The sequence below is a fragment of the Ranitomeya imitator genome, chromosome 3 (assembly GCF_032444005.1).
Source record: "Ranitomeya imitator isolate aRanImi1 chromosome 3, aRanImi1.pri, whole genome shotgun sequence".
Lineage (NCBI taxonomy): Eukaryota > Metazoa > Chordata > Amphibia > Anura > Dendrobatidae > Ranitomeya > Ranitomeya imitator.
This window is the reverse complement of record NC_091284.1, coordinates 87742346-87758107: the sequence shown is the minus strand read 5'-3', so window position 1 is coordinate 87758107 and position 15762 is coordinate 87742346. Positions and strand designations below refer to the sequence as shown.

General features: G+C 45.5%; 1 protein-coding gene across 3 annotated transcripts in view; it reads left to right on the top strand.

The window, feature by feature from the left end:
- Positions 1-15762, top strand: part of CTPS2 (CTP synthase 2) — a 307360-nt gene that overhangs the window by 112210 nt on the left and 179388 nt on the right. For all 3 annotated transcript variants that reach the window (XR_011319771.1, XM_069761061.1, XM_069761060.1), the window contains one exon: positions 2222-2316. Coding sequence is in view for 2 of the 3 variants with exons in the window: in XM_069761061.1 (XP_069617162.1) it covers positions 2222-2316 (95 nt within the window). In the remaining variant the exon portion in view is untranslated. The remainder of the gene's footprint in view (positions 1-2221; positions 2317-15762) is intronic.

Genomic DNA, 15762 nt, shown 5'->3' with positions numbered 1-15762 from the left:
ATAGACTAAAAGAACAATTTACATTTAACTCAAAAATATACCTATAAAGAGAAAAATCAGACAAACTGAAAATCTTGCAGTGGTCTCTTAATTTTTACCACAGCTGTATAAGTGAACTATTCTAGTCTCTGGGGAGGACGCTGCCTGGAAGATAACTCTGCCCCCAGAGCTTGTTTTACATGAAGGGGAGTTACCAGTGTGCTGTGTAATGGCCACTCTCTGCTCTCCCTGCAGAGCGGTGTGTGATTATACCTGACACATCTGCAGGCTCCTCTCAGGTTCCAGCTCACAGGCAGACAGGGCTGTAATTGTGTTGCAATACAGCAGAGCTGAGAGAGAAGCAGAAAATGTGTTTGCAAGAAGACAATTTTTATTTCTCCTTTTCTTTGTTAGTTACTTGTCTCGTATGTATGTAGGGTATCAGAAACATGGGGTTAAAAAAAAACTTATTACGGTATTTTTTCACCGTCCAATGGTATAAAATTCTGTGACACACCTGTTGTGTTACTATGCTCACTGCACCCCTAGATGAATTCATTGAGGGTGTAATTTTTAAAGTGGGTTCACTTGTGGGTGGTCTGCTTTTCTGGCATGTCAGGGGCTCTGCCAATGTGACATGGCACCCTCAAAGTATTCCAGAAAAATCTGCACTCCAATATGGCGCTCTTGCGCTGTGCTTCTTGGGGTACTGCTGCACTCAGGAGAAATTGCATAAATCATTTTTACCATTTTGTTTTGCCTATTACTCTTTTTTAAAAATAAAAATTTGGGGCCAAAATAACATTTTAGTGGAAAAAAATGGTCATTATTAATTTACTCAGCCCAATGTTATACAATTCTGTTGACTGACTGTGAGTTACAAAGGCTCACAAACCCCTTCATGAATTCTTCAAGAGGTGTAGTTTCCAAAATGGGGTCACTTGTGTGTGTTTCTGCTGATTTGGCATGTCAAGGGCTCTTCAATTTTGACATGGCGTCGACAATTTATTACAGCTAAAAAATGATTCGCCAAAATTAAAATAGTGCTCCTTCCTTTCCAAACCCTGCTGCGTTCCTGAATAATAGTTTTCCATTACATATGGGGTATCAGTGTACTCAGGAAACATTGCACAACAAATTGTATGGTCCATTTTATCCTGTTACCCTTGTAAAAAGAAACATTTTAGGCTAAAGCAACATTTATTTGGGGTACAAAATGTTTTTTTTTTTTCCATTTTCATGGCTCACTGTGAAGCACCTGGGGGTTCAAGGTGCCCACTACACCTGTAGATAAATTCCTTATGTGGTGTTGTTTCCAAAATGAGGTCACATTGGGGGCTTTGCAAAAAATGACATGTCTGCTATCTATTCCAGCAAATTTTTTGCTCCAAGAGCAAAATGGTGCTCCTTCCCTTATGAGCCCTGCTGTGCTCCCAAACGGTAGTTTTCCACCACATATGATGTATTGTCGTACTCGGGAGTATTCGCACAAAATAAATGTATGGTCCATCTTCTCCTTTTACCCTTGTGAAAATTAAAAATTTGGGGTTAAAAAAATATAATGTTCATATTTTCCTTCCGCGTTGCTTTAATTCCTGTGAAGCACCTGAAGTTTTAATAAACTTCTTGAATGTGGTTTTGAGCACTTTGAGGGGTGCAGTTTTTAAAACGGTGTAACATTTGAGTATTTTCTATCACGTAAGCCCCTCAAAGTCCCTTCAAATGTGATGTGGTCTCTAAAAAATTGGTTTTGTAAATTTTGTTGAAAAAAATAAAAAAACTGCCGATCAATTTTTAACCCTTCTAACTTCCTGACAAGAAAAAATCATGTTTATTAGCTATTTTGTTTGGTATAACTATTGTGTTTGAGGGTATAAATATTAAAAGTTTGAAAATGGCAAAATTTTATGTCAAATTTTCGACATTTTGATACATAAACGCATATCATATCGATGTAAATTTTTAACATGTCACGAAAAAACATTCCCAGAGTAACTGGGATCTGTTGAAGTGTTGCAGAGTTATTACGGTACATTACCAAGTGGCGCCAGTCAGAATTAAAAATGTGGCCTGGTCAGAGAGGTGAAAAATACCCCCATATGGGGTTAATATTCCACCTATAGATACTGTGTGGCCTTACTGCCCATCTGTATTCCTCTAGTTGTCTCCTGAGCAAATTGCAGTGATTCTGTAAGGTAAATTGATTTTCTGCAGCTCTTTTAAGTGCCTCTTTTATTTCCAGGGGCATATTGGTTCCTGGTGGGTTTGGATCAAGAGGAACCGAAGGAAAACTTCAAGCAATCACCTGGGCCAGAGAAAGAAAGATTCCCTTCCTAGGTACAGCTGAGCCAAGTAACTGGCTCCAGAAATAGCAATATGATACGGACAAGCGCAGTCAATGTGATGGGACAGGAGTGTGCCGCCGAGGTTCTTGGCAATTAGTGCGTCTGTGAGATGAATTACACACTTCATAGAGAAGCAGATTTCTCATTACAAGTCAGGAGATGAGCGGACAGTTGACTGACCTTGTGCAGAAGAGCGATTAAGACTTGTTTTGTTAGAGGAGAGGAAGCTGTAGAGAGATTTAGTTTGTAAAGTAGGTGAAGATCAGAAAAGGAAGTTTGAGAAGAAAATATACCGTAACAATAACATGACGGTATAAATGCACTATAATCGATCAGTTTTCATCTGATATACAGTGCCCTGATCAGCTGTAGGGTAATGACGGATGATATATATATATATATATATATATATATATATATATATATATATATATATATATATATATATATATACACACAGTACAATGTGCAAGGCAACATATGTAGTGGATTGACAAAACAGGGCTTCAGAAAGTGGTTATAAATCCCTATTGGTAACATAGAAGCTGTATAGAGAGATAACTATATAGCCGGGGAGCAGCCACAAGCTGATGTCCAATATACATGTCAAACACATGAGAAAAATTATGAGTCTTGTATAGGACATATATGTGATCACAAGAGTAAGTTACCTTGATCTGATATTGCGGTGCCATGACCCCAACGCGCGTTTCAACTGGCGTGTATTCTTTTGTATATATATATATTTTTGCCTTGCTCCACTGCAGTGCCGCATTTTTGGTCATTCATCTGTCATCACCCTAGTCTCTAATATTTTGAACAATTTTAATTTATTAACTCAATAAATATTGTTTTTATTCTCCTACCCTTTGGTTCCTTGGTCCAATTTTGTGTATATGCTCTTCTCATCTGAGAGCAGCATAATGTAGGCAAAGAGAAGCTGAATGCAACGATGTATCACTTAAGGTACCGTCACACTAGACAATATCGCTAGCGATCCGTGATGTTGCAGCGTCCTCGCTAGCGATATCGTCCAGTGTGACAGGCAGCAGCGATCAGGCCCCTGCTGTGCTGTCGCTGGTCGGGGAAGAAAGTCCAGAACTTTGTTTCGTCACTGGACTCCCCGCAGACATCGCTGAATCGGCGTGTGTGACACCGATTCAGCGATGTCTTCGCTGGTAACCAGGGTAAACATCGGGTAACTAAGCGCAGGGCCGCGCTTAGTAACCCGATGTTTACCCTGGTTACCATCCTAAAAGTAAAAAAACAAACGCTACATACTTACCTACCGCTGTCTGTCCTCGGCGCTCTGCTTCTCTGCTCTGGCTGTGAGCACAGCGGCCGGAAAGCAGAGCGGTGACGTCACCGCTCTGCTTTCCGGCTGCCCGGCGCTCACAGCCAGAGCAGAGAAGCAGAGCGCCGAGGACAGACAGCGGTAGGTAAGTATGTAGCGTTTGTTTTTTTACTTTTAGGATGGTAACCAGGGTAAACATCGGGTTACTAAGCGCGGCCCTGCGCTTAGTTACCCGATGTTTACCCTGGTTACCGGGGACCTCGGGATCGTTGGTCGCTGGAGAGCTGTCTGTGTGACAGCTCTCCAGCGACCAAACAGCGACGCTGCAGCGATCCGGATCGTTGTCGGTATCGCTGCAGCGTCGCTTAGTGTGACGGTACCTTTAGTTTAGTTGGTGTAGCTGTTCTCACTCAGAGTTTTTAGATTTAGCAATGCAGCAGAGCTGAGAAAGCAAACCCCGCCCATGGTCAGCAAACCCCGCCCACACCCAGATCTGTATAAGTTCGTAGGCATTGAGATGCTTATCAAAGGATAGGGTGTGTCGGTCCAGGGCTCACAGGACCAGCTAGTCAGAGCAATGATAAGCTACTGGTGCTAAAACAATTATTGTAGAAAACAAAACATCAGAGCTTGATAAGAGAGGCATCCCTGAAATCTGTGTTCTAACCCCTACCTCATGCTGTCTTCAGATTACATAGCAAAAACCTGCTGACAGATTCCCTTTAAAGTGAGGCCGAATTAGGAAAAAGATCAGAAGATGCAAAGTTGTATTTGAAGTCTAATGTGATTTGTGAACACTGTCTTAGTAATTTCCTGCAGTTACCAATGTATATAGGTTTATACATCTTCCAGTAAATCTGTCCCTAGTTCTATAAATCCACATGCAGTTAGCTCCCTCTAGTGGTGGCTGTAGAATGCCAGACTTACATAATTTGTATTTAAATCAGCCGGCAATGGTAGACAGTAGGGTTGAGCGAAACGGATCGTTAATTTTCAAAAGTCGCCGACTTTTGGCACAGTCGGGTTTCATGAAACCCGACCCGATCCCTGTGTGGGATCAGCCATGCGGTACGCGACTTTCGAGCCAAAGTCGCGTTTCAATGACGCGAAAAGCGCCATTTCTCAGCCAATGAAGGTGGACACAGAGTGTGGGCAGCGTGATGACATAGGTCCTGGTCCCCACCATCTTACAGAAGGGCATTGCAGTGATTGGCTTGCTGTCTGCGGCGTCACAGGGGCTATAAAGGGGCATTCCCGCCGACCGTCATGTTACTGCTGCTGATCTGAGCATAGGGAGAGGTTGCTGCCGCTTCGTCAGAAGCAGGGATAGCGTTAGGCAGGGTCCATTAACCAAAGAACCGCTTGTGCTGTAGCGATTTCAACTGTCCAACACCACCTTTTGTTAGCAGGGACAGTGGAGGCTACTTTTTTTTTCCTCAGCGCTGTAGCTCATTGGGCTGCCCTAGAAGGCTCCCTAATAGCTGCATTGCTGTGTGTACGCCGCTGTGCAAACCAACTGCTTTTTTCAAAGCACAAATCCTGTTGTTCCTTCCTTTCTGCACAGCTATCTTGTTTGTTTGTCCACACTTTTGATTTAATTTGTGCAGCAGTCCACTCCTTGTTGTTGCTGCCTGCCATACCTTGCTGAGATTACTGCAGGGAGATAGTAATTGTAGGACAGTCCCTGTTTTTTTTTTTTTGTTTTTTTTAATTCTCCCTGAAAAAAAATAAATAGTGGGAGATTAATCTTGGCATTTGTGCTAGAGTGCCAGTCCTGTGTGTGCCATCTCTCTCCAATTGTGGGGCACAGAAAGCCTAGTGTCTATAATCCTTTTTTTTTTTTTAATTCTCCCTAAAAAAAAAAAAATAGTGGGAGATTAATCTTGGCATTTCTGCTAGAGTGCCAGTCCTGTGTGTGCCATCTCTCTCCAATTTAGGGGCACAGAAAGCCTAGTGTGTAATACTGGCCCTGATTTCTTGGCAATTCTCCCTAACAAAAAAAAAGTAGTGGGATATTAAGATTGGCATTTCTGCTAGAGTGTCAGTCCTGTGTGTGCCATCTCTCTCCAATTTTGGGGCACAGAAAGCCTAGTGTGTAATACTGGCCCTGATTTCTTGACAATTTTCCCAGAAACAAAAAAAAAAGTGGGAAATTAAGATTGGCACTTGTGCTTGAGTGACAGTCCTGCGTGTGTGGCATCTCTCTCAAATTGTGGGCCACAGAAAGCCTAGTGTCTGCAATACTGTATTTTTTTTTTTTGGTTTTTAATTCTCCCTTTAAAAAATAAATAGTGGGAGATTAATATTGGCATTTGTGCTTCTGTGTCAGTCGTTTGTGCCATCTCTCTCAAATTGTGGGCCACAGAAAGCCTAGTGTCTTTTTTTTTGGGGGGGGGGGTTAAATTCTCCCTGAAAATAGATAAATAGTGGGAGATTAATATTGGCATTTGTGCTTCAGTGCCAGTCGTGTGTGCCATCTCTCTCAAATTGTTGGCCACAGAAAGCCTAGTGTCTGTTTTTTTTTATTTTTGTTTTTATATTCTCCCTGAAAAAAAATTAATAGTGGGAGATTAATATTGGCATTTGTGCTTGAGTGCCAGTCGTGTGTGCCATCTCTCTCAAATTATGGGCCACAGAAAGCCTAGTGTCTGTTTTTTTTTATTTTGGTTTTTAAATTCTCCCTGAAAAAAAATAAATAGTGGGAGATTAATATTGGCATTTGTGCTTCAGTGCCAGTCCTGCGTGTGTGGCATCTGTCTCATTTTGTGCCACAGAAAACCGAGTGTGTAACATTGTGCCTGATTTTCCTTACAATCTCACCCACCTATAAAGGGATATCTAAATCCTACAGAAGTGTGAGTTCACCTTGTAAGTTGTTTTACAGTAACAAATACCGTTACTTTGGTTACGTTTTTAAAACAATGAAGAAGTCTGGTGGAAGAGGTCGTGGCCGTGGGCGTTCATTGCCAGCTGGTAATGATGGTTGTGGTGGTGGAGCATCAGGTGGTAGTGGGAAAAACAATATAGCACCTAAGTCTCGAGCTGTGGAGCCAGGTTCGTCGTCTGGCTACACAAGGCCTCGAACGCTCCCTTTTCTGGGAGTAGGAAAACCGCTTTTAAAGCCGGAGCAGCAAGAGCAAGTTTTGGCTTTCCTTGCTGACTCAGCCTCTAGCTCTTTTGCCTCCTCTTCTGAAACTGGTAAATGTAAAAGCAGCGCGTCGTTAGTGGATGTTCACGCTCAGGGACAAGTTGCTCCATTGTCCTGTTCAGCAAAAACAACAGAGAAGGATGCGTCAGGCGACACAACGGGTTACTCCATGGAGCTCTTTACACATACCGTTCCTGGGTTAGAAAGTGAAACAGTTAACAGGCCATGCCCATTACAAGTTGAATCGGACATGGAGTGCACAGCCAGATTACTATGCTGTTCCTTTGACTCAGACCACCACATTGCCCTCGCAGTGTACTGATCCAGAATCAGACCCTGATGAGACTATGGTGCCCCGTCACAAACGCTATACCACGGGCTTACACGGTAACACAGACGAACTTGCACATGAGATAGAAGAGGAGGTCATAGATGACCAGTTGTTGACCCCGATTGGCAGCCATTGGGGGAACAGGGTGCAGGCGGCAGTAGTTCTGAAGCGGAGGAGGAGGGGCCGCAGAAGGCATCAACATCGCAACAGGTTCCATCTGCCGGGCCCGTATCTGGCCCAAAACGCGTGGCAAAGCCAAAACCAGTTGGAGGACAGCGTGGCCATCCGGTTAAAGCTCAGTCTGCAATGCCTGAAAAGGTATCCGATACTAGGAAGAGTGCAGTCTGGCATTTTTTTAAACAACATCCAATTGATCAGCGCAAAGTCATCTGTCAAAAATGTTCAACTACCTTAAGCAGAGGTCAGAATCTGAAAAGTCTAAATACAAGTTGCATGCATAGATATTTAACTACCATGCATTTGCAAGCCTGGACTAACTACCAAACGTCCCTTAAGGTTGTAGCACCCTCGGCCAATGAAGCTACCATTTTCCGCACCACCTGCAGTATCTGTGCAGGTTTGTTTGCCAGGCCAAAGCAGTCAGGGTCAGGGAATCACCAGTTTCGTAGTAGGAAACACTGCATCTAGGGCATCGGCTAGAATACCGTCTCCAACCGTCTCTGTCTGCCATGTCCACCGGCACCCCCGCTAGTTCCACGATCTCCAGCTCTCCAGTCCAGCTCACCCTACATGAGACTCTCGTTAGAAAAAGGAAGTACTCATTCTCGCATCCGCGTACACAGGGTTTTAACGCCCACATAGCTAGACTAATCTCGTTAGAGATGATGCCCTACCGGTTAGTTGAAAGCGACGCTTTCAAAGCCCTGATGGACTACGCTGAACCACGCTACGAGCTACCCAGTCGACACTTCTTTTCGAGAAAAGCCATCCCAGCCCTCCACCAGCATGTTAAAGAGCGCATCGTTCATGCACTCAGGCAATTTGTGAGTACAAAGGTGCACCTGACAACAGATGCATGGACCAGTAGGCATGGCCAGGGACGTTACGTGTCCATCACGGCACACTGGGTGAATGTGGTGGATGCAGGGTCCACAGGGGACAGCAATATTGGGACAGTTCTGCCTAGCCCACGGTCTAGGAAACAGTTGGCTGTAGGCGATTGCCCCCCCTCCTCCTCCTCGTCCTCCTGCAGAAGCGAGAGCTCATCCACAGACCGCAGTGGCACAACCACTCCATCCGCAGCTGCCACTGTTGCACACCAGGTGTCCCATTATGGGGCAGCTACTGGCAAGCGTCAGCAGGCTGTATTGGCTATGAAGTGTTTGGGCGACAACAGACACACCGCGGAAGTTCTGTCCGAGTTCTTGCAGAAAAACGCAGTCGTGGCTGGGCACTGTAGATCTTGAGGCAGGCAACGTAGTGAGTGATAACGGAAGGAATTTCATGGCTGCCATCGCCTTTTCCCAACTGAAACACATTCCTTGCCTGGCTCACACCTTAAACCTGGTGGTGCAGTGCTTCCTGAAAAGTTATCCGGGGTTATCCGACCTGCTCCTCAAAGTGCGCGAACTTTGCTCGCATATCCGCCGTTCGCCCGTACACTCCAGCCGTATGCAGACCTATCAACGGTCTTTGAACCTTCCCCAGCATCGCCTAATCATCGACGTTGCAACAAGGTGGAACTCAACACTGCACATGCTTCAGAGACTGTGCGAACAGAGGCGGGCTGTTATGTATTTGTGGGAGGATACACGTACACGGGCAGGCAGTAGGATGGCAGACATGGAGTTGTCAGGTGTGCAGTGGTCGAAGGTACAAGACATGTGTCAAGTCCTTCAGTGTTTTGAGGAATGCACACGGCTGGTAAGGGCAGACAACGCCATAATAAGCATGAGCATCCCCCTAATGCGTCTGCTGATGCAAAGTTTCACGCACATAAAGGAGCAGGCGTCTGCAGCAGAGGAAGAGGAAAGCCTTGATGACAGTCAGCCATTGTCTGGTCAGGGCAGTGTACAGGACGAAGTAGCGGGCGAACAGGAGGAGAAGGACGAGGAGGATGATGGGGATGAGTATTTTTTTAATGAGGAAGCTTCTCCGGGGCCACTGGAAATTATTGGCGTGGCAAGGCCGGGTTCTGTGTTACTAATAATACAGAACAAGCTCTGAGACGTGGGAACTCTGCTGACCGCAATCCCTAATCCTATCACACACACTAGAAATAGCCGTGAATTGCTCCTAACGCTACCTATGCAACTCGTCACAGCCTAAAGATAGAAAAATAAAGCCTACCCTGCCTCAGAGAAATTCCCCAAAGGAAAAAGCAGCCCCCCACATATAATGACTGTGAGTTAAGATGAAAATTACAAACACAGAGATGAAATAGATTTAGCAAAGTGAGGCCCGACTTACTGAACAGACAGAGGATAGGAAAGGTAACTTTGCGGTCAGCACAAAAACTACAAAAAGACCACGCAGAGGGCGCAAAAAGACCCTCCGCACCGACTCACGGTGCGGAGGCGCTCCCTCTGCGTCCCAGAGCTTCCAGCAAGCAAGACAAAAATCAAAATAGCAAGCTGGACAGAAAAATAGCAAACCAGAGAAAAACAAGCAGGAACTTAGCTTCTGCTGGGAAGACAGGTCACAAGAACGATCCAGGAGCGAACAAGACCAATACTGGAACATTGACAGGTGGCATGGAGCAATGATCTAAGTGGAGTTAAATAGAGCAGCCAGCTAACGAATTAACCTCGTCACCTGTGGAAGGAATCTCAGAAGCCGCAGCCCCACTCACAAAAACCAGAGGAAGCCCATGGACAGAACCAGCCGAAGTACCATTCATGACCACAGGAGGGAGCTTGACAACAGAATTCACAACAGTACCCCCCCCTTGAGGAGGGGTCACCGAACCCTCACCAGAGCCCCCAGGCCGACCAGGACGAGCCAAATGAAAAGCACGAACCAGATCGGCAGCATGAACATCAGAGGCAAAGACCCAGGAATTATCTTCCTGACCATAACCCTTCCACTTGACCAGGTACTGGAGTTTCCGTCTTGAAATACGAGAATCCAAAATCTTCACCACATACTCCAACTCCCCCTCAACCAACACCGGGGCAGGAGGATCAACGGATGGAACCACAGGCGCCATGTATCTCCGCAACAACGACCTATGGAATACATTATGGATGGCAAAAGAAGCTGGAAGGGTCAAACGAAATGACACAGGATTGAGAACCTCAGAAATCTTATACGGACCAATGAAACGAGGCTTAAACTTAGGAGAGGAGACCGTCATAGGAACATAACGAGACGACAACCAAACCAAATTCCCAACACGAAGTCGGGGACCCACACAGCGCCGGCGGTTAGCGAAACGTTGAGCCTTCTCCTGGGACAATGTCAAATTGTCCACCACATGAGTCCAAATCTGCTGCAACCTATCCACCACAGTATCTACACCAGGACAGTCCGAAGACTCAACCTGCCCTGAAGAGAAACGAGGATGGAAACCAGAATTGCAGAAAAACGGCGAAACCAAAGTAGCCGAGCTGGCCCAATTATTCAGGGCGAACTCAGCCAAAGGCAAAAAGGATACCCAATCATCCTGATCAGCAGAAACAAAGCATCTCAGATGTTTCCAAAGTCTGACTAGTTCGTTCGGTTTGGCCATTTGTCTGAGGATGGAAAGCCGAGGAAAAAGACAAATCAATGCCCATCCTAGCACAAAAGGATCGCCAAAACCTCGAAACAAACTGGGAACCTCTGTCAGAAACGATGTTCTCCGGAATGCCATGTAAACGAACCACATGCTGGAAAAACAATGGCACCAAATCAGAGGAGGAAGGCAATTTACACAAGGGTACCAAATGGACCATCTTAGAGAAGCGATCACAAACCACCCAAATGACCGACATCTTTTGAGAGACAGGGAGAATATGCGTCCAGGGCCTCTTCGGGACCGGCAAGGGCAAAAGCAACCCACTGGCACGAGAACAGCAGGGCTTAGCCCGAGCACAAGTCCCACAGGACTGCACAAAAGAACGCACATCCCGCGACAAAGACGGCCACCAAAAGGATCTAGCCACCAAATCTCTGGTACCAAAGATTCCAGGATGACCAGCCAACACCGAACAATGAACCTCAGAGATAACTCTACTAGTCCATTTATCAGGGACAAACAGTTTCTCCGCTGGGCAACGGTCAGGTCTATCAGCCTAAAATTTTTGCAGCACCCGCCGCAAATCAGGGGTGATGGCAGAGAAAATAACCCCCTCTTTGAGAATACCCGCCGGCTCAGGCAAACCCGGAGAGTCGGGCACAAAACTCCTTGACAGGGTATCAGCCTTCACATTCTTAGAGCCTGGAAGGTACGAAACCACAAAATCAAAACGGGAGAAAAATAGCGACCAACGAGCCTGTCTAGGATTCAACCGTTTGGCAGACTCGAGATAAGTCAAATTCTTGTGATCCGTCAAGACCACCACGCGATGCTTGGCTCCTTCAAGCCAATGACGCCACTCCTCGAATGCCCACTTCATGGCCAACAACTCTCGATTGCCAACATCATAATTGTGCTCGGTAGGCGAAAACTTTCTAGAAAAGAAGGCACATGGTTTCATCACCGAGCCATCAGAACTTCTTTGCGACAAAACAGCCCCTGCTCCAATCTCAAAAGCATCAACCTCGACCTGAAACGGGAGCGAAACATCTGGCTGGCACATCACAGGGGCAGAAGAAAAACGATGCTTCAACTCCTGAAAAGCTTCCACAGCCGCAGAAGACCAATTGACCACATCAGCACCCTTTTTGGTCAAATCAGTCAACGGTTTAGCAACACTAGAAAAATTACTGATGAAGCGACGATAAAAATTAGCAAAGCCCAGGAACTTTTGCAGACTCTTCACAGATGTCGGCTGAGTCCAATCATAAATGGCCTGGACTTTAACAGGGTCCATCTCGATAGTAGAAGGGGAAAAAATGAAACCCAAAACTGAAACCTTCTGAACTCCAAAGAGACACTTTGACCCCTTCACAAACAAAGAATTCGCACGAAGGACCTGGAACACCATTCTGACCTGCTTCATGTGAGACTCCCAATCATCCGAGAAGACCAAAATATCATCCAAATATACAATCAGGAATTTATCCAGGTATTCTCGGACGATGTCATGCATAAAGGACTGAAATACTGATGGAGCATTGGAAAGCCCGAATGGCATAACCAGGTACTCAATATGGCCCTCGGGCGTATTAAATGCTGTTTTCCATTCATCGCCCTGTTTAATACGCACAAGATTATACGCACCACGAAGATCTATCTTGGTGAACCTAGTAGCCCCCTTAATCCGAGCAAATAAATCAGACAGCAGCGGCAAAGGGTACTGAAATTTGACTGTGATCTTATTAAGAAGGCGGTAATTAATACAAGGTCTCAAAGAACCATCATTCTTGGCCACAAAAAAGAACCCCTTCTCCCAATGGTGACGACAACGGGCGGATATGACCCTTCTCCAAGGATTCCTTAATATAACTCTGCATAGCGGCGTGTTCTGGCACAGATAAATTGAACAGTCGGCCCTTAGGAAACTTACTACCAGGAATCAAATTGATAGCACAATCGCAATCCCTATGAGGAGGTAGGGCACTGGATTTGGGCTCATCAAATACATCCCGGTAATCCGACAAAAACTCCGGAACTTCAGAAGTGGTGGATGACGAAATAGACAAAAATGGAACATCACCATGTACCCGCTGACAACTCCAGCTGGACACAGAAATAGATTTCCAATCCAATACTGGATTATGGACCTGTAGCCATAGCAACCCCAAAACGACCACATCATGCAGATTATGCAACACCAAAAAGCGAATATCCTCCTGATGTGCAGGAGCCATGCACATGGTCAATTGGGTCCAGTACTGAGGCTTATTCTTGGCCAAAGGCGTAGCATCAATTCCTCTCAATGGAATAGGATACTGCAAGGGCTCCAAGAAAAAACCACAGCGCCTAGCAAACTCCAAGTCCATCAAATTCAGGGCAGCACCTGAATCCACAAATGCCATAACAGAATAGGATGACAAAGAGCAAATCAGAGTAACGGACAAAAGAAATTTCGACTGTACCGTACCAATGGTGGCAGACCTAGCGAAACGCTTAGTGCGCTTAGGACAATCGGAGATAGCATGAGTGGAATCACCACAGTAAAAACACAGCCCATTCCGACATCTGTGTTCTTGCCGTTCAGCTCTGGTCAAAGTCCTATCACATTGCATAGGCTCAGGTCTATGCTCAGATAATACCGCCAAATGGTGCACAGCTTTACGCTCACGCAAGCGTCGATCGATCTGAATGGCCAAAGACATAGACTCATTCAGACCAGCAGGCATGGGAAATCCCACCATGACATCCTTAAGGGCTTCAGAGAGACCCTTTCTGAAAATTGCTGCCAGGGCACATTCATTCCACTGAGTGAGTACAGACCACTTCCTAAACTTCTGACAATATATCTCTACCTCATCCTGACCCTGACACAGAGCCAGCAAGATTTTCTCTGCCTGATCCACTGAATTTGGTTCATCATAAAGCAATCCAAGCGCCAGAAAAAACGCATCAACATCACGCAATGCCGGATCTCCTGGCGCAAGGGAAAATGCCCAGTCTTGAGGGTCGCCACGTAATAAAGAAATAATGATTTTCAGTTGTTGAACAGGGTCACCTGAGGAGCGAGTTTTCAAAGCAAGAAACAATTTACAATTATTTTTGAAATTCAGAAACTTAGATCTATCCCCAAAAAACAAATCAGGAATTGGAATCCTAGGCTCTAACATCGGATTCTGAACCACAAAATCTTGAATGTTTTGTACCCTTGCAGTGAGATTATCCATACAAGAAAACAGACCTTGAATGTGCATATCTACACCTGTATCCTGAACCACCCAGAGGTAAAGGGGAAAAGAGAGACAAAACACACTGCAAAGAAAAAAAAAATGGTCTCAGAACTTCTCTTATCCCTCTATTGAGATGCATTAGTACTTTGGGCCACCTGTACTGTTATGACCTGGTGGTTAGGACAATAATGGACCTGGTGGTTAAGAGCAGACGGAATGACCTGATAGTTACTAATAATACAGAACAAGCTCTGAGACGTGGGAACTCTGCTGACCGCAATCCCTAATCCTATCACACACACTAGAAATAGCCGTGGATTGCTCCTAACGCTCCCTATGCATCTCGTCACAGCCTAAGGAACTAGCTAGCCCTAAAGATAGAAAAATAAAGCCTACCTTGCCTCAGAGAAATTCCCCAACGGAAAAAGCAGCCCCCCACATATAATGACTGTGAGTTAAGATGAAAATTACAAACACAGAGATGAAATAGATTTAGCAAAGTGAGGCCCGACTTACTTAACAGACAGAGGATAGGAAAGGTAACTTTGCGGTCAGCACAAAAACTACAAAAAGACCACGCAGAGGGCGCAAAAAGACCCTCCGCACCGACTCACGGTGCGGAGGCGCTCCCTCTGCGTCCCAGAGCTTCCAGCAAGCAAGACAAAAATCAAAATAGCAAGCTGGACAGAAAAATAGCAAACCAGAGAAAAACAAGCAGGAACTTAGCTTCTGCTGGGAAGACAGGTCACAAGAACGATCCAGGAGCGAACAAGACCAATACTGGAACATTGACAGGTGGCATGGAGCAATGATCTAAGTGGAGTTAAATAGAGCAGCCAGCTAACGAATTAACCTCGTCATCTGTGGAAGGAAACTCAGAAGCCGCAGCCCCACTCACAACCACCAGAGGAAGCCCATGGACAGAACCAGCCGAAGTACCATTCATGACCACAGGAGGGAGCTTGACAACAGAATTCACAACAGTTCTGGTTTTTTGAGGGACACAAGCGACGTAGATTTGCCTGAAACTGCCCCTCAACCCAGCACAAGCGCAGATTTGACAAATGGAACTTTGGCCCACATGGCGGATTATGCCTTACGTATCCTCAAAAGGGACACACGCATTACTAAAATGATGACCGATGACGATTACTGGTTGGCCTGCCTCCTTGATCCTCGCTATAAAGGCAAATTGCAAAATGTTATGCCACATGAGAACTTGGAACTAATGTTAGCAACCAAACAATCAACTCTTGTTGACCGTTTGATTCAGGCATTCCCAGCACACAGCGCCGGTGATCGTTCTCACACGAGCTGCAGGGGGCAGCATACCAGATGAGTTAGAGGTGCACAAATCAGAAGTGGCGTTGGACAGAGGGGTTTTCTGACCAGGTTGTGGAGTGATTTTGCTATGACCGCAGACAGGACAGGTACTGCAGCATCAATTCAAAGTGACAGGAGACAACATTTGTCCAGTATGGTTACTAACTATTTTTCATCCCTTATCGATGTTCTCCCTCAACCGTCATTCCCATTTGATTACTGGGCATCAAAATTAGACACCTGGCCAGAATTGGCAGAATATGCATTGCAGGAGCTTGCTTGCCCAGCAGCTAGTGTGCTATCAGAAAGAGTATTCAGTGCTGCTGGTTCAATATTAACCGAAAAAAGGACTCGTCTGGCTACCCAAAATGTTGATGATCTAACCTTCATTAAAATGAACCACAACTGGATTTCGAATTATTTTGCCCCACCT